At 36.9% G+C, this 25,633-nt stretch overlaps 1 protein-coding gene across 2 annotated transcripts in view; it reads right to left on the bottom strand.

Moving 5' to 3' along the window:
* The window catches only part of LOC138811965 (serine/threonine-protein kinase MARK1), a 91,702-nt gene that overhangs the window by 8,815 nt on the left and 57,254 nt on the right, over nt 1-25,633 (bottom strand). For both annotated transcript variants that reach the window (XM_069999918.1, XM_069999919.1), the window contains exons 8-14: nt 21,795-22,031; nt 21,589-21,708; nt 12,878-12,977; nt 7,199-7,311; nt 4,827-4,980; nt 4,319-4,512; nt 172-272 (exon numbers count right to left, since the gene is read on the bottom strand). In XM_069999918.1, coding sequence (XP_069856019.1) covers nt 172-272; nt 4,319-4,512; nt 4,827-4,980; nt 7,199-7,311; nt 12,878-12,977; nt 21,589-21,708; nt 21,795-22,031 — 1,019 coding nt within the window. The remainder of the gene's footprint in view (nt 1-171; nt 273-4,318; nt 4,513-4,826; nt 4,981-7,198; nt 7,312-12,877; nt 12,978-21,588; nt 21,709-21,794; nt 22,032-25,633) is intronic.

The following is a 25,633-nucleotide window of genomic DNA, read 5'->3' as shown; positions in this document are numbered from 1 at the left end:
AGATGCATTTATATTTGCATGTCTTACAATTAAAACATGTGCTTTATGTGCCCTTGTGAGGAAGGTAGGATGCTTTGTATTTCCATTCCCCTGATCTACTTAGCTATGGGCATTTAAGTACATCTACTGGGGTAGAACAATGGCAAAGGTACTTAGCATCATGACCACCACCTGCTGTCTCTCCCGTTCTGCAATGTCGTGTACCGATCTGTGGTCCTTTCACAGACATATGTATTCCTCCTCGCCATGCTGCCTCCAGAATATGCATTGTTCTTTAAGAAGGAAAAAGGAAAAAGCAATTTGAAAACTGCTAACTCTATTCATGAAAAGTCAAGGAAATGTAGTTAAGCTGCTAATGATTTGAAACAAAAGTAATAGCAGGATTTTCATTGTTTAGAATCTTACATTAACATGATTGTCTCTTCTCCTTCATTCTCATATTTAGATTTTAAGAATAAAAGGCACAGCATAAAATAATTCATTAAAGTTTTAGCTGCTTCTTTTTGGTTGATTGTGGGGCTTGAACTCTGGGCCTGGGCATGGCCTTGAGCTCTCTCCAGCACGACTTCCGGTTTTCAGGTGGTTAATTGTAGATAAGAGTCTTATGGACTTTCCTGCCTAGGTGCTTTGAACTGTGATTCTCATATCTCAGCCTCCTGAGTAGCTAGGATTATAGGTGTGAGCCACCAGTGCCCGGCTTTAAAGTTTTAGCTTCTAATCATAAATAGCAGCTAGAAGTAACTTTCTTATGAACTGGCGGTAGAGACAGGCACAGGCAACTCTGTAGTTGGAAGTGAGTCAAAAGCACATCAAATTTCATCAGGAACAGGACAGTGAAGCTTTTTTTAAGTTAAATTTTTTAAAATCAATACCCTTAATGTAATTTTGGACAGAAATTTCAATTATAGAAAATTGTTGTTCTTGATCCATATTACAAGAAGAGTTCTAAGTTCCCTTATAAACAGTAGTACTCATTTGTAATGAATGGGTAATGGTTGTAGATGATGAATAATGGAACAGATGATTCTGCCAAGTAACCAACAAAACTTATTTACATTCATCTATTTCATTTTTTAACTTGAAACTTCCTATTGCTGTCTATCAACTGGCCAGGTTTTTGGTTTTAGTAGTGGTAATGGTGCTGGAGATTGAACTCAAGAGTGGGCTAGGCAGTGAATTATTGAGACATGCCTTTAGCCCCTTTCTGCACTGGCTATTTATTCCCTCACTTACCTATACATTTGTTTTATGCTGGTACTAGGGCTTGAACTTAGAACCTGGGCACTGTCCCTTAGCTTTTTTGATCAAGGCTGGTGCTCTACCACTTGAGCTATAGCTGTACTTCTGGTTCTTTGGTGTAAGATTCTCATATGACGCATACAACCTGGGAGGGAGGGGGGTTAGGAGGGGAAAACTGGGAGAAAATGAAGGAGAGGGTGACACTATTCAAAAAGAAATACACTCATTACCTAACTTACATAACTGCAGCCTCCTTGTATATCACCTTTACAATTTTTTTTTTTTTTTTTGGGTCCGGTCGTGGGGCCTGAACTCTGGGCCTGGGCGCTGTCCCTCAGCTCTTCAGCTCAAGGCTAGCGCTCTACCACTTGAGCCACAGCACCACTTCCGGCTTTTTTCTTTTTGCTTATGTGGTGCTGAGGAATCGAACCCAGGGCCTCGAGCATGCAAGGCAAGCGCTCTACCACTGAGCCACCTTCCCAGCCCTACAATAAAATTTTAAAACAAAGTCTCACAGACTTTGCTGTTCAGGCTGGCTTTGAACCATAATACTCATATCTCAGACTCCTGACCTCCTGAGTTGCAAGGAATATAGTTGTGAGTCATTGGTACCTGACCTTTTCTTTTCTATTTATCATTTTTAAGTAGTTGTACAAAAGGATTTCAATTCAATATGTCCGTTTATGACTACAATACCGCATCTTGATCAATGTCACATCTTCTATCATTTCCTCTTCATCTATTCCAACCCTTCCCATATTCTCAAGTTACTGGTTCCTTTTCACATCAGTACATTGAATATTATAACTATATTAGCCTTCCTTTCCTCTATCCATTCATCTGTTCTTCCCTTCCTTTAGCCCCACATTTCTTTGATGAAACATGTTTCAGCTTCCTGGTATTTGTTTGTTACACTATAAATTGGTTTTCAAAGGAATTGTACTTCTGGAATTCTCCTCTGCATATAGCATACTTTAGTCTCACATTTATGCCTGGGCCTGAGCTGTGATCTTCCTACTTGTACTTCCACTTGTCACTGGGATGGTGGGTGTGTACCACTTCAGCCACTGAGCTTTCCCTGTAGCTGAGAGAACAGTTGCACACCACTGTGACATCGGTTGAAGTGCAGTATCTCAACCTTTATTTTTTTAAATGCCTGGTTGGCCTTGAACAGCATTCCTCCAATCTCTGCCTCCTATATAACTAGGATTAGAGGCTTGAACTACCATACCTAGCTTCAACTGGCTGGTTTTAAAAATCATCTGCTACCCAGAGATCAATATATTACATTTTCAAATAATACTGTCAGTAAATCACTTATAAGCAAGGGCTTTTATATTTGACTAAAAATGCTTCTAATTTTCTAAATAGTAAGTGTACCATTAGGCTACCACCTACCAAATTATCTCTGCATGTAATAAATATGACTTCTTTTTTCACTGGAAAGTAAGAAGGCTTGCTATGTCATTTGAGTAGATTATATATCTTTCATAATATTCCATTTTACTGATAAATAATAGTCACGAATTAAAAAGTTCACTTGTTCAATCAGTCTTTTACAATAATACAGAGCTGAGATTATAAATGCCCAAGTTCCTTCTTCCTGAGAAACTACCTCAAAACAAAAGCTTTGGCTTTCAAATAGGAGGCAGTCAATTTTTTCTGCTAAGAGCCAAATAGTGAGCATTTTGGTAATCAGTGTCACCAGATGTCAAGGAAACATCGATTAAAAATAAAGGGATGCCTTTCAGAGTGGCCAAAAAAATTAAAGATGGATAATATCCAGTTGTCGATGAGGTTGTAGAAAATAATTACTCTCTAAATTGCCCCGCCATTTGGAAAATTACACTGGCTGCATCTATTAAAAATTTAGATGTGTATGCTGCAAGGATACACAAGACAGCCAATGACACATATTAGAACTCATCAGAATTACCGGGAGAGGTGCGTGGGAGTGAGGCTGGGAGCTGCAGAGACTCAGGGTGCTGTGACACAGACTGAGGGGTGTGATGCGCCTGAGGTTAGAAAAACCGCATCATCACCGAGGACCAGAGGCAGACCTTCTGAGAAGGCACTTAGCAGCCACGTACCAAGATGGACGCTGTGGAAAATGTAAAGCTCTGAACAATATATGATTACATTTAAAAACAGTATAGCTTTATTTAAGTAAATAAAATGAGAGGCATAGGACATTTCACCCATTTGTGATTAAAGATACGCTGGGCTTTAAAGAATACTTCCTTAGATGATATGGCGTGTTTTCAAATAGTCTATATGTAGCCAAACACCTAACACATTTTATGACCAGGAATATGGTTATCATACTTCACGTTTAGATAGACATAAATTTCTAGGCCCAAATTGTGCTCTCCTTTCAATCCTTTAAGAATGTTCCACTAGTCCTTTGTCAGCCATTGAAAAAAATCGATTGTCAATCAAACCTTGTTCCATTTAAAGTCATCTGCTCTTCTACTACAATGTTTTAAACTTTAAAAAACAATTGATTTTGATGTTTAGACTTGTCACCTCAATGAGCCCAGAAGTAGGTTTTCATTTTGGCTCTGTTTCCATTCTATTTTCCTTCCTTTCTTGTTACTATTTCTTCGATATTTTCCCCACTTCATTTTGCTTCTTTCCCTTCCCAAATAACTTTTTATCTAAATGTTATCAGTTCTATTCTATTCTTCAGTTTTAGTTTTTGTATTATACTTTCCTTCTCTTTTCTGCTTTTCTACTACCCTATATAATTTCTAGTGTGCTTGCTCTCACTGAACAACTAACGAAGATTAAAAAAATATATATCTTTAACCCACTGTTATAAACAGGAAATATAAGCAAGAAAGTAATTTTTGTAATTACAAAATGGTACATGTATCATTAATATAACATTAAGTATTGATTTGAGAAGGCTTTTTAGTATTTTCTTAAATTGTACGATGAGAAGTTTAGGCCTTTTTTCAGGTTCTTAAAACAATTCATTTGGAAACATTTAAAGTGACAAAATATGATCATTTTATAGTTAAAAACGGTGACAACAAATCAGTTCAACAAACGGAAACACACTAGAATACTGACTCACACTTGGAATAGTAGAAGACTTCTTCCTCTCTGGACCTACAAGAGGGCTTGCAGTCATCTCACTCTTTGATCCAACCGTGGTGCTGCCAAGTTTACGAGTCACGTCTTTGTCCCACTCTTCTTTCTGCTCATTTTCCACACTGTTAGCCTGAGGCCTTTTGGTATAGGATACAGCAGGGGGAATAGTTGGACCAGCTGTAATTTAAAAAAAAAAAGCACAATTAGCTAAAAAAAAAAACCCAAACCCAATTTTCTTCCCACCAACAAAAACTCTATTAAATAGACTGTATGTTTTATGCTCTAAACCAAGATTAAGCTGGTAGGTTATAAAAATTAGTTCAGTCCCTGAAAAGATATTACATCTAACTTTCAATATTGTAAGTTTGCGAAAACCGAATGTCAGGAGCATACGAGATGTGAATGAGTTTGTACAGAATCTAGTCTACAATCTAGTCTAAGTCTACAATACAGTCTAGTCAATCTTTTCACTAACTGGACTTGTTCCTTACCATGATCACTGAAGCGCCGTTGCTTCTGGTTTGCTGAGATACTTCGCTGGACCTTCAGGTGAGCAGGAGACTGAACAGTGCTGTTGTTTAGGTCACTACTGGGCCGGGACCTCTGGCACAAATTTCCACTGGATAGTGATTCACCGCCTTCAAACTACAAGAGGAAAGACCACCAAGATTTCAAAACATAGAACTGTTTATATAAGCAAAATGCACTCTTGATGTCAGAAATGATTCAAAACTTTACAAGTAGTCATTAAAACTGAAAACAAAAGAGAGCAGGTAGCTTTGCACACAGAATTGCAAAAAGGGAGGGAGGGAACTGGACTCCTTCAGTTAAGTATTTGCAATCTTCAGTTACTTTGAACAAATTCTTAGTTTAGTCAAAACATCAAATAATAGCTACAAATTGGTGGATAGTAGTCTAGACTACATAGTTGTTACAGACTAGACACTGCGCAAGTATTTTTTTTTCCTAACCTGAACTTTAGGATGGAAAAACTGAAGAGTCAAGGACAGCACTAGGATTCACAATTAGGATAAAAAACACATTTGCAAGTTTTATGTTCTGAACTAACAATATAAACTCTTTTGTTTTCTCCACATTTATAAAACATAATTTGGTTTATCAGCTTTGATTGGAAAATCACATCTACTTAGAACTAGGCATTGTAAATTGGGGGTTAATGGACTACCCTTCTATCCATAACACAAATGTTGTTTGTTGACAGAAAACCTGTGTCTGAATCACTAAATCTAAATTCTTATGTGGATAATGCTGATAACAAACTGCAGGGTACTACTGATGATGGTAATCTGCCAGCAATTATTCTAAGAACTTACAGGTATTTTTTATGCAGTCCTTTTAATGACCCTGAGAGATAAGTGCTATTATTATTTTTACTATATAGGTAAGAAAAACAGGACACAAAAGCCTATGTGCACAATGGCAGTGCCCAGGTGAGATGGAGCTCCAAAGCCCAAGCTCTTACCACATATAGCAGCTTCATTAGCTTATCTCCAATACACTTCATGCTTCCTTTTAACTTATGCAAGGGCATGGCTGAATGCTTGTAAAATTACTGGTTTTTTGTTTTTTGTGCGTTTAGCTGTCAGTGTTCCCACTGAGGTTCCTTTCCTCCACTGTGATAGTACTTTCTACCAACAGGTTCATGGAGAGATTAGATGAATTTAATACCTTGAAAAGTGAAGTCCCTGTAACAGTTCCTGGCATATGGCAGCGTGCAATACATACTTTTCTGGTGACGACTCCAAAGCTTATTTATTAATTATAGTCAAACCTTTCCCTCCAAATCCAAATCTTTGTACCCAAATACCTACTAGACAGCATTATCCAACTGGAGCCATCAATCCAACTATCCCAAATGGAACTTTTCATCTTTGTCTTGGCTCCACACCTTCTCGATTCTGGCAAATGCACCTCATGTAATAGGGAATCATGCAAGAAGACTGAGGAGTTCTCCTTGAATCCAACTGGTCACCAAGTACTTTTACTTTCCATCTACCGTATCACACAGACCACCGTGGTGGGTGCCCGCCCTCCCATGAGCACCCAGAGTATTGACCACACATACCCCATGAACCAAGCTGTTGACTGCTAAGCTCTATTCTGAGGACTCACTGAGAAGAGAGACTTAGCAAAGATTCTGAATAAAGTACATTGAATAAATGTCATCTGAAAGGAACTGTTCATTCACAGTTACTATTTAATTATAAATAATTCCAGCCTTTACCACAGAATGCCTCCCACAGACGCTTAATTTTTAACGAATTGTCAATGCTCGGGCCTCTGTTCCTACTCTCAAATTATATCTTGTATAATTTGTACTCTTTATAATATTCTTTCCCAAAGATTCGTTTGCTTTTATGATTCACCATTTATATACAGTTCTCTTATCATAAATCTCTCCTGGCCTTGAGGATTCCCAACTGGATGTGTGAAAGCCACTTAACATGCTGAAAGGCAAAAATAACATGAATCCACTTCCCTTGGGTTCTCACTTATATCTATCATTTTAATGCTGTCATGCATTCAGAATAATCATATTGCCTTTGGCAAGGCTGTTGTACTTGGATGTACAAACTATGCATTAAGAAACCCTAGGGACACTTTTCTAAAAGCCAAGACAGTAGGGGTGCCTGTGGGTGCCAAACGAGGCAGTGGGTCTGAAATCACACTTGCATCCAGAAACAAAATTAGTTTATAATTCAGCACCTTGATTTTTGAATTCTCATGAATAAGAATGTTATTTGTGATATGACAAAAAAAGAGAATACATTTACTGCTAAATACCTGGCTGTCTTTTAACTCAAGAAATAATCAAAATTCATTTAAAAAGATGAAAACTTACTTCAGGTGGTTTTCTACCCAGGAGAATATAAGTAGCCATAACTTCATCATATTTATGACTTATTAAGGCATCATTTATTTCATCTCGCGCAAAACCCATGGTGACCATAATGTCTAGGGGAAAAATGCAAATCTGAAAATGAGTTTATTTTAGTAAGCAAATCAACAAAAAGAAAACTAAGCTTTAAAAATTTACAGTGATTTTTAACTATAAAAACTATTAGATTATTAGCTACAGATACTGTATGTTCATAGACACTGTAACTGCCTATTTTTTTCATATAGAATTATTTATATTCTGGGTTATATACTTATAGACCCACTCAATTTCTCATTGCTTAGTACATTTCTGAGCTGATATCCTTTTTGTCCAGTGAGAGACTGTGGCAGTCGGTGTCACAAAGTCCCTCCTTAGTCTCTCTTGTCACCATCTCTCAACACATCCTACCCACTTAGGGAAGGACTTCTCATCTCAACAACTTCTTCTTCCGATCTGCAAGGAATGATTTTTCTTTGGAAACCTTGACTTTCACAACTATTCTGATCAGATACCCTTTTTTGTTTTGGTGCTAGTTCTGGGCTTGAACTCAGGGCCCTGGGTACTGTCCCTGAGGATTTTTGTTTTTTTTTCCCTAATGGCTGGTACTCTCCACTTCCAGCTTTTCTGTGGTTAATTAGAGATAAAGAGTCTCATAGACTTTACTGCCCAGGCTGCCTTCAAACCACAATCCTCAGATCTCAGTCTCCTAAGTAGCTAGGATTATAGGCATGAACCACTGGCGCCTGACTGATCAGATTCTCAATATTCCTCCCTGCTACACTGCTCACCCATGTGAGATGATGGAGTTGTGAATTTCTTTTTTTTTAATTTATTGTCAAGATGATGTACAGAGAAGGGTTACAATTATATATGTAAGGTACTTAGTACATTTCTTGTCAAACATGTCACCCCTCCCTCATTTTTCTCCCACTTTTCCTCGTAAGTTGTAAAGTTCATTTCCAACATATTGTCTTGTGAGTAGTACTGTTGCATTGGTTCACCCTTTGTCCTTTGTCTCGCCGTTTTGCTGTTCCCCTTCCCTTCCTTAATTCAGATAAATGTATATACAATATATAGGGTACCAAAATCAAACACAGTGACAACAAGGAATAAACCATAGTGTAAAAATGCATGAAAAAGAAATAACTTCACACAGTACATTAAAAACAACAAAAACCTCGTTTCCGTATCTTGGAGTTCATTTCACTTAGCATCATTTATATAGTCATATGTACATATTACAGAAAGGAATAAACACTAGGGCTCCTTGGCACAGGTTGAAACTTTCTTAATAAAGATACAGAGACACAACAAATCAAAGAAAGGTTGGACAAATGGGATTGCATGAAACTGCATAGCATCTGCATGGCAAAGGACATAGCTAGCCAGATAAAGGGAAAGCCCACGGATTGGGAGAAGATCTTCACTAGCCATACATCACACAAGGGCCTCATATCCAAAATATATTTAGATCTCAAAAAATTAAATCCCCCCAAAAACAAATCCCCCAAAAAACAACCACCCATTAATAAATGACTTTAATAAATACTTAAAGAGAGTCTTTTCTGAGAGGAAATAAGAATGGCCAATGGACACATGATGAAATGCTCAACATCTTTGGCCATAAAAGAGATGCAAATCAAAACAACATTGAGATTCTACTTAGCCCCAGTTAGGATGGTCATTATCAAGACATCTAATAACAACAGATACTGGTGGGGATGTGGCTAAAAGGGAATGCTACTACAGTGTTGGTAGAGTGTAAACTTGTTCAACCACTCTGGAAAGCAGTATGGAGGTTCCTCAAAAGACTAAATGTAGAGTTGTGAATTTCTGATACTGTTGAATAGGGACAGAGAGAAAGAGAGAACAAATTGGAAACAGTGCTGGCTGAGAGTAGGTAGCAGCAGGAATGGAGAAGACGGACTCTGCTAAGAGAGTAGAAAACAGGTTAATATGGTCAAACCTACCATGAATTCACAGATCAGTGCTAATAATATGAGCCATGAAGGACTAAAGAAAAATGTTTATGATATAATTAGTTTCTCATTAGCTGCAAACTGAGATGCACCATGATATGTACAAGCACCTTAGACCTTGCTATTTTATTTTAAATTTTATTGTAAAGATGACATACAGAGGGCCTACAGCTACATGATTTGGCTAATGAGAACATTTCTGTTTGAACAAGGTCACCCCTTCCCCCTAATTATCTCCTACTTTTTCCCTTCCCAACTTCCCTCCCCCATAGTGTCTAGTGGGTTTCACTGCTGAATTGTTTCACACTTTGTCAGATAAACATATATAAAACAAAAGGAACAGAAATAAAAAATGCAACAGCAGGGAATAAACCAAAGAAAAAAGGAAACAAGAAAAAAAAAGAACCACAAACAGTATAATTAAAGATCCTCTTACTTCCATTTCTTAGTTCATTGTGATAAGCATCATTTTATATGATCTTATGCACATAGCTATTGAGCCCTTGTAATCCTCTCCTAAGAATATCCTCCTTTGTTCTCACTATGTGAATATTTAGATTTCTGTTTAATCATGTGCAGTTGTTTGTCTTTTATTGTCCACTGGGTTACTTGTAGATTTATAGGCACATTCAAATGATTACAAATGAGGGAAACCATTGCAGCCTCTGTTTCTTTGGGTAAGGCTTACTTTGCTTAGTATAATTTTTTCCAAGTTTTTTCATTTCTTTACAAATGGGGCAATGTCATTCTTTCTGATGGAAGCATAAAATTCCACTGTGCATTTATACCACTTTTCTTGATCCAATTGTCCATTGAGGGGCATCTGGGTTGATTCTATATCTTGGCTATGGTAAGCAATGCTGCAATGAACATGGCTGTGCTGGTGGCTTTAGTGTAATGGTTAACTGATAGATGCTCTATGTTTAGTCTTTTAAGGAACCTCCATACTGCTTTCCAGAGCAAGGTGGTTGAACAAGTTTACATTCCCACCAACAATGAAGTAGTGTTCCCTTTTGGCCAACAGCATCTGTTATTGTTCATTTTCTTGATAATAGCTATTCTAACTGGGGTGAAGTGGAATCTCAATGCTGTTTTGATTTGCATTTCTTTTATGGCCAGAGATGTCACAAATATCTCTTCATGTGTCTATTGGCCATTCTAATTTCTTCTTCAGAGAAGTCTCTCTTTAAGTCTTTAGCTATTTATTAAATGGGTTGTTGTTTCTTTGAGGGTTTGTTTTGGGGAAGTTTAATGTTTTTGAGCTTTGAGTATATTTTAGATATGAGGTCCTTGTCTGATACATAGCTAAGATAGATCTTCTCCCAATATGTGGGATTTCTACTTCTCTTGCTAGCTATGTCTTTTGCCATACAGAAACTCTTCACTTTGATGCAATTCCATTTGTCCAACCTTTCACTTGTTGTGATTCTGGATCTTTACTTAGGAAGTTTTGACCTGTGCTAAGGAGCCTTCATGTTTTCCCTATCCCTTCCTGTAATATTTTCAGGGTATCTGGTCTTATATTGAGGTCTTTGATCCTTTTTGGAGTTGATTCTGGTTAAGGATGACACATAAGGATCTAACTTCAGTTTTCTGTATGTTTATAGCCAGTTCAGCCAGAATATCTTTCTTCCAGCCTGTGTTTTTGGCTCCCTTATCAAACATTAGATGATTGTAGGGCTGTGGGTTCATTTCTAGGTCATCTATTTTATTCATTGGTCCTCAGGCCTATTCTTGTGCCAGTACCAAGCTGTTTTTATTACCATGGCTTTGTAATAGAGTTTGAAGCTTGGTATTGATATTCCTCCAGCACTGTTCTTCCTGCTAAGGCTTGTTTTTGCTATTCAGGGTCTTCTATTATTCCATATGAATTTTTGGATTGCTTCTATATTGCTGAAGAATGTTGATAGAACTTTGATGGATACTGCATTGAATTTGTAGGTACTTTGTCATTTACATGATGTCAATCCTTCCAATCCAGGATCATGGGAGGTTTTTATTTATTTATTTTATTTTTTATTTTTGGTCCGGTCCTGGGGCCTGAACTCTGGGCCTGGGCGCTGTCCCTCAGCTCTTCAGCTCAAGGCTAGCGTTCTACCACTTGAGCCACAGCGCCACTTCCGGCTTTTTTCTTTGTGGTGCTGAGGAATTGAACCCAGGGCCTCAGGCATGCAAGGCAAGCGCTCTACCACTGAGCCACCTTCCCAGCCCCGGTTTTTATTTTTTAACATATATTTTTATTGTAAAGATACTGTACAGAGGGGTTACAGTTATATGGGCAAGGTAATGAGCCCATTTCCTATCGAGCATTGTTACTCCCTCCTTTGTTTTTCCCCTGCCATCATGGGAAGTTTTTCTACTTCCTTATCTTCTTTAAATTCCTTTTTCAGGATTTTTAAAGTTTTTATCATAGGGATTCTTCCTATCTTTGATTAATTCCTAAGTATTTTACTTATTTTTTGAAGCCATTACAAAAGGAGTTGCTTTCCTAATTTCTGCTTTGCTCTTCTCATTGTTGGCATATAGAAAAGCTACTGATTTTTGTGTTAATTTTATACCCTGCTACTTTGCCAGTTTCAGATCAGCTCAAGTAACTTGTGAGATGAATCTATGGAGTTCTTTAAATATAAAATTATGTCAGCTACAAAGAGGGAAAGTTTTACTTTTTCTTTCTCCATTTGGATCCCCTTTATGTTTGTCTCTTGCTTTATTGCTCTAGCTAAGAGTTCTACTACTATGTTGACAAGGAGTGGAGAGAGTAAACCTCTTTGTCTTGTTCCTGATTTTAGAGGAAATGGTTTTAGCTTTTCATCACTGAGTATAATGCTGGCTGTAGGTTTGTCATATACAGCCTTGGTTATATTGAGGGATGAGGAACTTGATATTTTAATGTTCAGTGTAACATTAAGATAATAATGTAACTTTAAAATAACATGGAGTAATTTTTTACACACACACACACACACACACACACACACACACACACACACACACACACACACACACACACACACACTCTTTATTGTTGTATTGAGGTTTGAACTGAGGATCTTTTAGCTTGCTAGGCAAGAGCTCAATTACTTGAACCATGTAGTTCTCATATTTTTTTTAGGGCTGCTCCAGTCTGCAACCTTCCTGCCTATGGCTCTTGTGTGGCTGAGATTACAGCTATACTTGGCTTAGTGTTTGAAACGAGGTCTTGCTAACATTTTTTGCCCAGGCTGGCCTTAAACCATGATCCAATTGATCTCTATCTCCTGAGTGTTTGGGATTACAGGTCAGGGTCAGCATGCTGGCCTAATTTATATTTCTAAACACTACTTGGTAGACTATAGAACTTTTAATTAAAAAAAAATCAGTCATGGGGCATGAACTCAGGGCCTGGGTGCTATCCCTGAGCTCTTTTGCTCAAGGCTAGTGCTCCACCACTTTGAGCCACAGTACCACCTCCAGTTTTCTACTGGTTAATTGGAGATAAGACTTTTCAGCCCAGGCTGGTTTTCAACCATGATCCTCAGATCTCAGCTTCCTGAGTAGCTTGGATTACAGGCGTGAGCCATAAGCACCCAGATAGTACTTTTAATTTTTTATTTGCCTATTTCATTTATTTTTATTTTTTGATAGCCTATGGTAATGCCTCTTATAATATTTAAATACTTACCTATTCTTTTGGTGTCATTGAAATCTGGTTCAGGTTCCGTATATGGCTTTAGTTCTTCCTCTTCATGACCAACATTCATCCATCGATCTTTCATTATTTGCTAGAAAATAAACACTAAATTATGTTTGGTAAATCACAGCAGTCAGCATCTTAATATTTTAGTAAATATGAAATTTACTGTTTTGGTCAACAAGAATCATGGGATATTCTCCAATATCTAATTTGATGTGAGACTGTGGAACACACATACTGGGATTGTCATCCATTACTCACCCAACAAATGACTCACTATAACCTTTACCCCTATTCCTTTAAAAGAAATATTTCAAATGGGCAAATTTTAATGTAAGAAAGTACTGATCCTAACCTTTAGTTTGTATTTTTACATTTAAGATTAATGAAAAGATTGTATCACTGGTCTTCTATCAAACACATGTTGGTATTTAAAAGTCACCACTTACTAAAGATAATTTAGAATATAGGAGGGAAAAGCAGTCCAGAATCACATGGAGTTTTAAGTCACAAGATAATAATGGTCTAGAGATCTGTCCTACAATAGTGCTCATATAATTAATCATACTATAATATGCATTTACATAATGTAATATGCATATAAATTGTTAAGAAGATAAATTTATGCTATTTTTTTTAACCAAAGGACAGAAGAGCAACCTTGTGGGAAAATTACTATATTCACAGATTCATAATCAGACAATGGGGAACTAAAAGATGGGAAATTATCATTTATATAATAAAAATTCAGAACTTAAAGAGACATATACTCAAATAACTGTAATAATTAAAAATCCTTTTATAATATAGAATTTTAGGTTTTTATTCTACGTATTGTATATTCTATGTTTCCTTTTTCAAGTGCTACAAAATACAATTCTCCAGCTCTAGGATTTATTTTACTAATTAGGAAAGTAACTATCTTTCATATACATATCTTTTGAAGACTGACTTCTTGCCTAACTATGTATCTTCCCCTTATTTACTCATAGTCACCCAAAGTCAGGCCCCAGAAAACAAACACTCTAGAACAGATCTCAGACAACTGGGATTATAAGAATACTATTATACAGAATAGATGATTTTTCTAAAGGTTTTGGTCATATGATACATATTTAAATTTTATAGATAATACACATATTTAAAACATGATTGTGTTAACATGTAGCTCTTAAAAGATTACCACTAACTTTGTTTCTAATAATACTGAACATGATAATTTAAGTTTGTTATCCAACTAATTAAATAAAAGCAAACCCACTACAATTTTTCAAATAATAACACTAACATGTCAGTCTTTAGTGATTACTCATCAATTAGGAAAAAAAATCAAGAATTCTGGGGAGGTTTCACACCAGGAGGAAAAAATATGGTGAAAGTAGAGTAGACAATTTCCCCGAATTAAGATCTCTTCTATTCTTCATCCCTTTTCTTTCAAAAAAGTATGTCTAACAGAAGCTTAGAGTCAGGCACTATCAATTACAAAAAGAAAAAATTATTGTTGGCAGAATTTCCTAGTTTGAAAGGTAACACAATATTCTCCCCCTTTATCTGTAGTTTCATTTTCCACAGTCAACCATAGTCTGGAAATAAATGGAAAATTCCAGAAACAAATAATTCCTGTTTTAAATTGTGTGCCTTTCGGAGTGTTACTTGGACACAAACACTAGCATTCCACCACAGTTAATCTAATAACCTAGATAGCTAAGTGACTAACCAATGGGTAGTGAATACAATAAGGATACACTGGACGAAAAAGTGACCCCTATCATCTGAGGATGAAATAGAACTGTTTGAGACTCACCAGAATTTGCTATCCATGGCCTCTTGGGGACAAATAAAGAAGTTTGACAGTGACCTGGAGCTACCTCTCTAAACCTATGTCATTCTCCTCCCCCCATCTCATCAGGTAGGTATCATATTACTCCATGTCAGCACAAGAAAAAGTGTGAACAAAATATAATTCTGAGATAAAGAGACAGCTATACAGACATGATCTGTATAGCTTTTCCTATAGTATATTGTTATAATTATTCTTATTTATTATTAGTAGCTGTTAATCTCTTACTTGGCACAATTTATAAATTAAGTTTATCACGGGTATGCATGGATTGGGGAAAAATAGAATATATAGGCTTTGATGCTCTTGAAGTTCTAGGTATCAGGAGCTCTTGAAATGTATCTCCTGAGGAGACAACTATACATAACAATCCTCAGTGAACATAATGAACTACTTAAGGACAGTCACTGGGTACACACAATGTCTCCCAGAACTTTCTAGGCTCTAATCTATCAAGCCTATTTGCTTTAGCACCTTTGTCCACTTCTATAGCTAGACTGCACAAGCACAGCTAGGGAAAGCATCTAGGGCTAGTAGTTCAAGTGCTATTTCAAAAATGAAAACCTTGGGGCTGGGAAGGTGGCTCAGTAGTAGAGCACTTGCCTTGCATGCATGAGGCCCTGGGTTCGATTCCTCAGTACCATATAAGCAAAAAGAAAAAAGCCAGGAGTGGCACTGTAGCTCAAGTGGTAGAGCGCTAGCCTTGAGCTGAAGAGCTGAGGGACAGCACCCAGGCCCAGAGTTCAGGCCCCACAACCGGACCCCCCACCCCCAAAAAATGAAAACCTTTATACATATAAATCTGCTACAAATCTAACCTCTTACCTACACATCAACACAAACAAACAAACCTAACTCAACTTTTATCAACATGTGAGTGTTCAATGAAGGCCTCTGTAGGTTTGCTGTTATAATAAATGACACTGGGCAAAGAAAAATAACAGACATAAGCTAGTTACAAATACTTGTGGTTCTTCAATCTAGACCAATCCTTAGTGATACCTTCAAGTTTAATTAAGACCACAATGTTCATAATCAATAACTAATGAAATAAGTTTTATAAATAATGAAAAAATTAGGCTCAAGAAGAAAAAATGTTAACAAAAGAGGAATTGGAAGGGAGACAAAATAACTTGAAGACTCAGTGAGAACACAACACACGTAAAGAGGCTCTCAGCAAAGCCAGCAGGATGTGTGGCTCCTGCAAGTTCAGTATGACTAGAGAGAAGTGTGTGAAAGGGAAGCAGAGCAAGGCTGAGGTAATACACTAACAGAAACCAAACCACAAAGGTTCCCTTTATGGAAAGGGTGAGTTTCAAAGGATACAATTTTGAATGGTCTCTGGTGAATATAGGGAAAGTAGACTAGAGAGGTTCAAGGCTAAAGGAACAGAAATCAACTGAGAGGTTTCAGCTGAAATCTAAGAGAAAAATGACACCCTGAACTTAAGGGAGGTAGGAGTAACATAAAAATGACAATTTCAGACTCTGCCATTCAAAACTTAACACAAAACATGACTGTAAAAAGGAGGAGAAATGAGAAAGAACGCCTAAGGTTCTGGTCCAGGAAAATGAATAGGCTTTAGTACTTTTCACTGAGAAATCAAGCTTCAGAACAAAAAAGGACTTGGTGTGGGGGAGTAAACAGCTGGATCTGTTTTAACAAGTTGTTTGAGGCACTATGGGATACCCTAATAGTCATGTTCTGTAAAACACTCTGATAGTCTGTTCAGATGTTCAAGAGAAGTGTGGGTTCAGGACCAACATTTGCAAATCACTGGACTTTTCAGAAGGAATGACCAGTGAGAAGGTACAGAAGAGGACTCGATCATTTAAGGGTTAGAAGAAATAGGACATGTCCACATGGCCAAATATGATGGTATCTAACAAAGAAAGATGACTCTACTAAGGGAAGTTTCAGTGGACTGATGGCATTAGGAACTAGAAGGCAGTGGGTATAAAGGCAAATGGGTAACCAAGGGATTACTGAGAGGCAGTATGGTCTGTTTCAAAAGGGTTAAACAAGAAGTTAGCAATGGAAGGGGATTATTTCAGAGTTGATGGATGCACTTTCTGTCCTAAGTGGAAGATATATAATGTTTCCATAATGTAATTTTTTTGTTTACCTGTTATCACTATCTCTACCATCAAACTATAAACCTAAACAAAGACTGGTTAAAAACTGATTTGTTAATCTTACATATCTAGCCTCCTAAAAGAACTAACACTGAAGTTCTTGATACCTATTAGTAGACAGAATGTATAAACCTTTTCTGAATCACTTCTTTGCCCTTCCTCTGTGTTCCCATGGAACTCTGTTATTCATACTGCTATTGTCAATGACTCCTACACTTCCTCATTTATTATGGTTAGTTATGCACAGGTTTGTCTCCATTGTCTTAAAAGTCATAGAGGTCAAAGACTGTCTTGTACCACCTTTTTCAGCACAAATGCTTTCTGTTTCTGAATAGGGTATTTCAAAAAAAAAAGCTGCTGTAGGAGTCCAGGATAAGAGAGAATGCAGGGATTTAGCAGCAAAACATCATCTTAGAAAGCTGTTGAAATGTTAGGAGGAAAAACAAGATTGGCCTGGACATTTAGAAATGGAAAAGAAAGTGGAGTATCATTCTCAGTATCATCTGACATTCAAGAAAAGGATGTTAATCCAAGAGGGTTCTGAAGAATTTTAACTCAGGTGACTGGCAAAACAGAGATTCTATGAATTAAGAAACATAGGCTCAAGACCAAACTTAATAGTTGTAATACAGGCCATTAAAAGAAAAATACAGCCGGGCGCTGGTGGCTCACGCCTGTAATCCTAGCTACTCAGGAGGCTGAGATCTGAGGATCGCGGTTCAAAGCCAGCCCGGGCAGGAGAGACCGTGAGACTCCTATCTCCAATAAACCACCAGAAAACCGGAAGTGGCGCTGTAGCTCAAGTGGTAGAGCGCTCGCCTTGAGCTGAAGAGCTGAGGGACAGCGCCCAGGCCCGGAGTTCAAGCCCCATGACCAACAAAAAAAAAAAAAAAAAGAAAAATACAGAGAATCCAAATTTCCTGATGTTTCTCAATGTATGTTTATATAGTACTCTTAACAGGAAAAAGTATATACTTGAATCAATATCTAAAATATATACGAACACTGAGAAGTGGTATAGCTTTTACTGAATATACAATATCCAACTATTGCTGCTATTAACACCAAGTATTTAAATTCATAAAGAACAATTAGCAGTGTGGACTGGAGGTGTGTAGGAAGGAGTCATAAGGAGGAGAATGTAAACTGATTCTGGAGATATGATTACTGTTTGGATTGGTAGAAAGTAAAGCAGTGGGAGATGCTGTTCTGTGACTTGGAACAAAGATAATGTTCAAAGAAAGAGTGAAAGATAAGGTTTGTTAATCTTCAGCTGATCAACCTAATAACCTTCATCTGACAGGCAACAGAGAAATGATACATTTTATTAACAAGAAAGATAAACAACATTTTAGTAATGGTACTGAGTAAAGAGTTAGACACACAAACAGAACACTGGCCTGAGCCTTATTCAGAATCAGCTGTGAGGCAAGCTCAGCCAGGAAACATGGAGATGTAGAGATGGGGAAAGGGCAACCATGAGCAGTACCACTTAGCCTGTCTCAGTATTCTAGTAACTGGGAATTCAAGAGTTTACTTGGCAGTTTATATAACAACAATTGCATTTCAAAGATGAATAAAATAATCTGAGAGCTGGGTGTGGTAGTTCCTACCTGTAACCACAGCACTTAGGAGACAGAAGCAGGAAGACTGTGAGTTTGAAGCCAGCCTGGGCTACTCAGCAAGACTGTCAAACCAAGGTCTGTGGACAGTAGAACACTTACCTAGAATGTATAAGGCCCTGGGTTCTATCCCCAATACTATAAAAATGAATGAATGAATAAATAAATACCAGAGAACAGATGGGAAAGGAGAAAGGGAAAAAGAATATAAATAAAGCAATTATAACAAACTATGTTACTACCATAGTTAGCACTCTAGAACTTAATATATGCAATACTGCGTCAAGCTGAAGGGAAAAGGAACATTAAAAAGCCATGGGTCATGCATCTTTTGGTAAAGATAACAGCCATCAGACTATAGTACAGTAGTTCCAATCTATCCAGATTGGATTTACTATAGATTTACTAAAGATTTATCTCAGTAGGAAAAATAAACTACACTACACTATTTCTAAGAAGAGCAATGAAACAACTCAAATGTGCAGTATAGCTTAATCGTAACATGATATGTCATCCATGAAGAATGACACAGCTATGGAAAGGAAAGACTTCATTCCTATGCAAAGGCAAAAAGTACAAGCCAAAAATGTTACCAGATACATAGCTATGTTTCAACACCCAAAAGTAAGTATTTTGAAAGCCACTGTTTTTAAATACTTTATAGCTTTCTTCATTATAAACTTAATAGTAATGTTGGTGTGAGGAATAAAAATAAAGACCATCTAATATAATTTCTTAAGACATTGGTATTTAAAGAGAGTTTTTTAAGGTTGATGTACTAAATCCTTTTTAAAAATATGATGTCTGATTTCACTGGAAAGTTGTTTTTGGAAACTGTGAAGGAGACCAACCTTTGTATAGTGAAACCTGAAATATTATGATAATATTTCCGATGTTAATTGAGGGTTCTGACCTGAAAATTTTAATTCAGATAAACTGGAACAGGAGGTCTCCAAGAATTACTCAAATATATCAACCTGAACTTCTAGAGATCAGATGGTTTTTAAATATCAAATCATTTTTGGTTTTGTAATTATTGTATACATAAATTGTATAAAATAATAATGGTTTCACTGTGACAAAGTTAAATATTTTAATAACAGTAATTTGGCATTTAAATTCATGTCAAACTACTCAAATACCTTAATCTTCAGTGTTCTAATGTTAAAGATGAAAGATAAATATTTGGCAATTATAAAGTAGTCAACTTTTTTTTTTTTTGGTCTGTTGTGGGTCTTGAACTCTGAGCCTGGCACTGTCCCTCAGCTCTTCAGCTCAAGGCTAGTGCTCTACCACTTGAGCCACAGGGCCACTTCTAGCTTTTTCTGTTTATGTGGTACTGAGGAATTGAACCCAGAGACTCATGCATGAGAGGCACTAAAGTAGTCATCTTTAAGACAGAAGCGTATCTGTTCTGCCCAGAGAAATTTGTATATGTTCTCTCAAAATAATTTTTGTATGTGCCTTTTAATCTGACTGTCTAAACTGCTTCAACTGAGTGAACCTCAAATAAAGTAGGTTCCGAGGATGAAAATGGGTAACAAAGGGCTGGGAAGGTGGCTCAGTGGTAGAGCGCTTGCCTTGCATGCCTGAGGCCCTGGGTTCGATTCTTCAGCACCACATAAGCAAAAAGAAAAAAAAAGCCGGAAGTGGTGCTGTGACTCAAGTGGTAGAGTGCTAGCCTTGAGCTGAAGAGCTGAGGGACAACGCCCAGGCCCAGAGTTCAGGCCCCACGACCAGACCCACCCCCCCCCCAAAAAAAAAGAAAGAAAAAGAAAATGGGTAACAAAGCAGAAAAGTAGAGATTTATCTTCTTTAAAGTTCTAGGCCTTTAGAAGTGAGAGTTAATGATATCAACTACTTAAATGTTTCACATAATTTTCTATGATAGTTGAAAGTAAGCTTAGAAAAGCAGTGACAGAAAAATGAGATTTTTTCCTTCAGATGTAAAATATTATTAACATACCCTTCTCCCCTAAAAGAAAAAACCCCCACAAGTCTTAAAATGAGAACTAATCACATTTAAACAATAATAATTCAGTTTAAAAGTACTTGATAATTGATCCACTGATACAAAGCATTTGCAATAATTTCCCAGTGGAAGTCACCATCCCTTGGCTTCCATCAAAACATATTGCATCTCTTAGTGAAAAGTATTTGTGGAAATAAAATTACAAAGCCCAAACTAACCTGAGAGCTCTGTACACAGGGATGGCTCACTATAAGGCTGGCTGCCTCCTAACCAGCATGGAGTCCGTGCCAGAAAGCCCCATTGCTACACTAAAAAAGTACAGTTTAAATGAGGTTAATTCTCTGAATTTTCTACTCTTCCAAATTAAGGTAAATTTAAAAAAAAGACAAAAAGCACAAGTGAGTAATGCATGCTGAATCACTGAAATTTCTTAGTATAGCCAAAACATCACTCTCAAAAACAGACAAGCAGAATACTTAAGAAACAAGTTATCCTAATTGTAGTGCCTGAAGGAAAAATAATTGGGCATTGTGATTACATGAACTTCTGCTATTATTATGCCCTAACATATTTAGTACAATAGTAAATATGGAACAGTATGTAGACAAGGTACATAAGTCTGTTAAGAAATGAAAATATCTATTTCCAAACTGATCTACTTTAAACATTCTGTAAATTTTCTGTACTGAGAGGTTTCTATTAAAATTTTTGTTATCAGATAATAATTTAAGACATAGTCATGAATTATTCACCAGACTAGAATTTTTGCAATCACTTTTCTTTGTCCTTGAAATATGTGTTGAGTCCTTACTAAAATCAATGTTTTGTTTCCAACAATGTAGTTTCTGACACAGGCTATGTTTTCTTCTTCTGTAACTCAAAGTCAACTTTATCCCTATTTTTATGTTGTTTTAATTTTAAAACCATGGAGAATAAAGTCCTTAGGGAAACCTCCTATGACAAATTTTGAATAAAGTATCATGCCATTTTTTTTTGTCACTTTCATATACAAGGCAGATTAGATAAGGTAGCACATTTCCCAAGAACAAAATGGGAAACCAGTGCTTTTCAAGTTCTAGAATATTATAATTACTAAACTTTGAATCTGTAGTACAAAAGAAACTACTTACTTCCAAGCTGCCTCTCTTTATTGGATTCAACACTAACAATTTCTTCAGAAGATTTTCACAGTCTGTGGACATATAGAAGGGAATACGATACTTCCCCCTTAAGACTCGCTCCCGCAGTTCCTTAAAAAAAGAAAGAAAGCACTTATAATTACCTTTTGAAATGACTGCATCTGGGGCTAAAATACGACATAAAATTTAGTTGATACCTTTAAATTCTGGCCATCAAAAGGCAAGGAACCACTGACTAATGTATAGAGAATGACGCCAAGACTCCACACATCCACTTCTGGCCCATCATACTTCTTTCCTTGGAAAAGCTCAGGAGCAGCGTAAGGTGGGCTTCCACAAAATGTGTCCAATTTGTTCCCAACTGTGAATTCGTTACTAAAACCAAAGTCAGCAATTTTAATATTCATATCAGCATCAAGAAGAAGGTTTTCAGCCTAAGAGGAAAATAATAAAAAGGATAATGTAAAAAGTATACATAAAATAAAAATCTTTGTTGAACTAGATTCAGATCTCAAACTTACAAATTTACTGCCTTTCATTATTAAATATAGTATGACATTTAGTAGCCTATGAAAGTTGTCATTTATAAGTACATATACAACTATTTAAAACAGGTTATCTAAAACCCATTGAATTCCAGTTATTTTAAACCTTTTTTTAAAACCCTTTTTTCCTTCGTGGTAGGAAACACACTGGAACTATACCTTAATAGGACTTAATCTAAAGAACAACCCTATTTTACTTTCAACTAACCCAGGTTTTTACTTGGAGTTTACTTGGAGGACCTCTGTTTTAATAGCATGCTTAAAAGGCTCAGGATGTATTTAAAATGACTGTCTGGATTCTGTAACCACTTTGTTCATTTCTCTTTTTGTTTTGTTTTCAGTACTCAGGGCTTATACTTGTACTTGGTAGGTAGAAGCTCTACCACTTCAGTTCATCTCCAGACTTTTATTTGCTTTCACTATTTTTCAAGTAACGTCTTGCTTTTCAGAAGGCAGACCTAAACTATGCTTTTATTTAGGCTTCCAGCTTATCTGGTATTATAGGTGTTCTGTGTCACCAGACTCATCTTTTTTTTGTTATTATAAAGGTAATGCACAGAGGGGTTACAATTACATGAGTCAGGTAGTGAGTACATTTTCTTTCATACAGTGTCTTCGCTCCCCTCACTCTCTTCTAGTCCTCTTCCTGTCTATACCCATGAGTTGTATAGTTAGTTCACTTTCATCAGTCTTCAGTGAGCTCCACTACTGCACATTTTTGCCATTTGTCCCTAGAGTTGTGTGTCCTCCCCACTCTCCTGAAGATATGCATGTGAATACACGTTAACAAAAATTTTAAAAGGCTTCGTTTCCATATCTTGGAGTTTATTTCTATATATATAATTTTATATAAATATAAAGAGGTATGTAGGCACTGTGCCTTTGTGTTTCTCTCTTAATAGTATCCTCTTTTGGTCTCACTGTGTATGACTGTCTAAAATCCTGTATAATTTATCATATTCTAGTGCATTTTAGATCTAATTTTGGCATATCAGAGATCTGAGCTTGGCTACCTCACTTAACATGATTTGTTCTAGTTCCATCCATTTCCCTGCAAGTGACATAATTTTATTCTCCCTAATGGTTGTGTAAAATTCTATTGTATATAAGTACCACATTTTTTGGATTCACTAATTTATTTTAGGGCCTTTGTGCTGTTTGCATATCTTTGCTATTGTGAATAGTGCAGCAATGAACATGGATGTGCAGGTGTCTTTATGATATCCTGGCTTGTGATGTTCTGGGTATATGCCCAGGAGTAGTATGGCTGGTTCATACGTTTAGTTTTTTGAGGAACCTCCAGACTGTTGTCCAGAGTTGTTAAACTATTCACCAACAGTACAGTAGGGTTCCTTTTCCCCCACATCTCTGCCAATATTTGTTGTTGTTTGAAATCAAAATATTGGCCAATCTAACTGGAATGAGATGGAAATTCAGAGTTCTTCTGATTTGCATTTCTTTTTTGGCCATGTGTTTCTTTGCCATTCTTCTTCTTCTTCTTCTTTTTCTTTTTTTTGCCAGTCCTGGTGCTTGTTAACTCAGGGCCTAGGCACTGTCCCTGAGCTTCTTTTGCTCAAGGCTAGCACTCTACCACTTGAGCCACAGCACCATTTCCGGCTTTTTCTGTGTATATGGTACTGAGGAATTGAACACAGGGCTAGTGCATGTTAGGCAAGCACTCTACCATAATACCACCTTCCCAGCCCCATCTTTGCCATTCTTATCTCTTCTGAGAAGTCTTTCCTTAGCTCCCTTGCCCATAATTAGTGATTGGTTTATTACCTTTGCACACTCAGCATTTTTCTTGGCTGAAATGGGTTCTTATGAACTTTTTGCTTGGGCTAGCCCCAAATTTATGATCCTCCTGACTGCTGCTTTCTGAGTACCTAGGATTATAGGTGTGAGCTACCATGACAGGTTTTTTCCCCCATCTCTTCTAGAATGTTTCCTTAACAAAGGGCTAAGTGAAACAAAACAAAGCAGAATAATAAAAGTTATTGGCCACCCTGTAAGTCCTGGTAGGACTCTAGCTCAACAAAATAAAAACAAAGTGATATAATTTATCATATAACTACCATAAAAGTATGAAAATTTTGGAGATTTTTATGAAATCATAACATTTATGGACTATACGATAAAAAAGATTATCTGAAATAATGGTCTGATCATTGTAAGTTTCTGAGTCCATGTTTCTGAGCTGTGTATCAGTTTCCTAGAGCTGTCTGGATGGAGATCAAAGTACTCACATAGCCTCAGTAAAAGAGAACTGCATGAGGTATTGAGGTCTCCTTCTAGGAGTCTAGGCAAAATTTTCTCTATCAAACTAGAAGAAAATGTGTTAGTGGAACATGATCTTTTGGTAGATCGTGTGTGAAATGCAATGACAAATCGGGGACCAGAACACAGAAGCAGGCGATAATCCTCCCCTTTCTTCTTGGTAGAAGTTATTTTTTTTCCCTTAAAATATCTGAACTGGGAGCTGGGAGCTCACACTTGTAATCTTAGCTTCTCGGGATACTGAAATCTTGAGGGCTGTGACTCAAAGCCATCAGGGCAGGAAAGTCTGTGAGACTCTGATCTCCAATTAACCACCAGAACATTGGAAGTGGTACTATGGCTCAAAGTGGTAGAACACTAGCCTTGAGCAAAAAAGCTCAGGGACAGTAACCAGGCCCTGAGTTCAAATCCCAGGACTGACCAAAAAGAAATCAATCTGAGAGTGGAAATTGAGAAATGAAAACATTTGGGACTGTAGAAAATCTGGTAAGCCCAGAAAAATGTAGCTAAAACATATGAGGAGATTTCTAACAACTATTAAGGATAGTATATTTAAATATAATCCAAATCAGTGCTAATAATTAATAAAGGTGATGGAGAAAAAAAAAGAGAAAAAGAGACTCCTAGTAATCCCTGTCACCTTGTATTAGTATCAATTCAAAATGGATCAAAGATCTGAATGTAAGACTTAAAACCATGAAACTACTACAGGAAGGAGTAGCAGACACCTTAGACCTTATCAACATAGGCAAGAACTTCCTAAGTAGAATTCCAAGGGCTCAGCAAATAGGAGCAGAATTGACAAATGAGACTGAATCTAGCTAAAAGGTTTCTGAATAACAGGATAAGATCTTTGCCAGCTATATATCTAACAAGGGTCTAATATCCAGAATATACAAAGAACTCAAGAAACTAAACCCGCAAAGAGTCAGTAACCCAACCAATAAATGGATGAAAGAGCTAAATACTTTCAGAAGATGTAAAAAATGGCCAATAAATACATGACAAAATGTTCAATATCCTTGGCCATAGAGGAAATGCAAATCAAAACAACACTAAGATCCTATCTCACCCCAGTAAGAATGTCCATCTTCCAGAATACAAACAAATGCTGCCAGAAATTTGAGAACCCTATTACATTGGTGATGGGAAAGTAAACTAGTACCGACACTATGGAAGGCAGTTTAGAGACTGATCAAAAATCTAAACACAGA

This window comes from Dipodomys merriami, unplaced genomic scaffold, assembly GCF_024711535.1.
Source record: "Dipodomys merriami isolate MVZ:Mamm:240054 unplaced genomic scaffold, mDipMer1.0.p SCAF_551, whole genome shotgun sequence".
Taxonomy (NCBI): domain Eukaryota; kingdom Metazoa; phylum Chordata; class Mammalia; order Rodentia; family Heteromyidae; genus Dipodomys; species Dipodomys merriami.
Note: the sequence above shows the minus strand (reverse complement) of the source record. Positions and strands in the feature narration are given on the sequence as shown.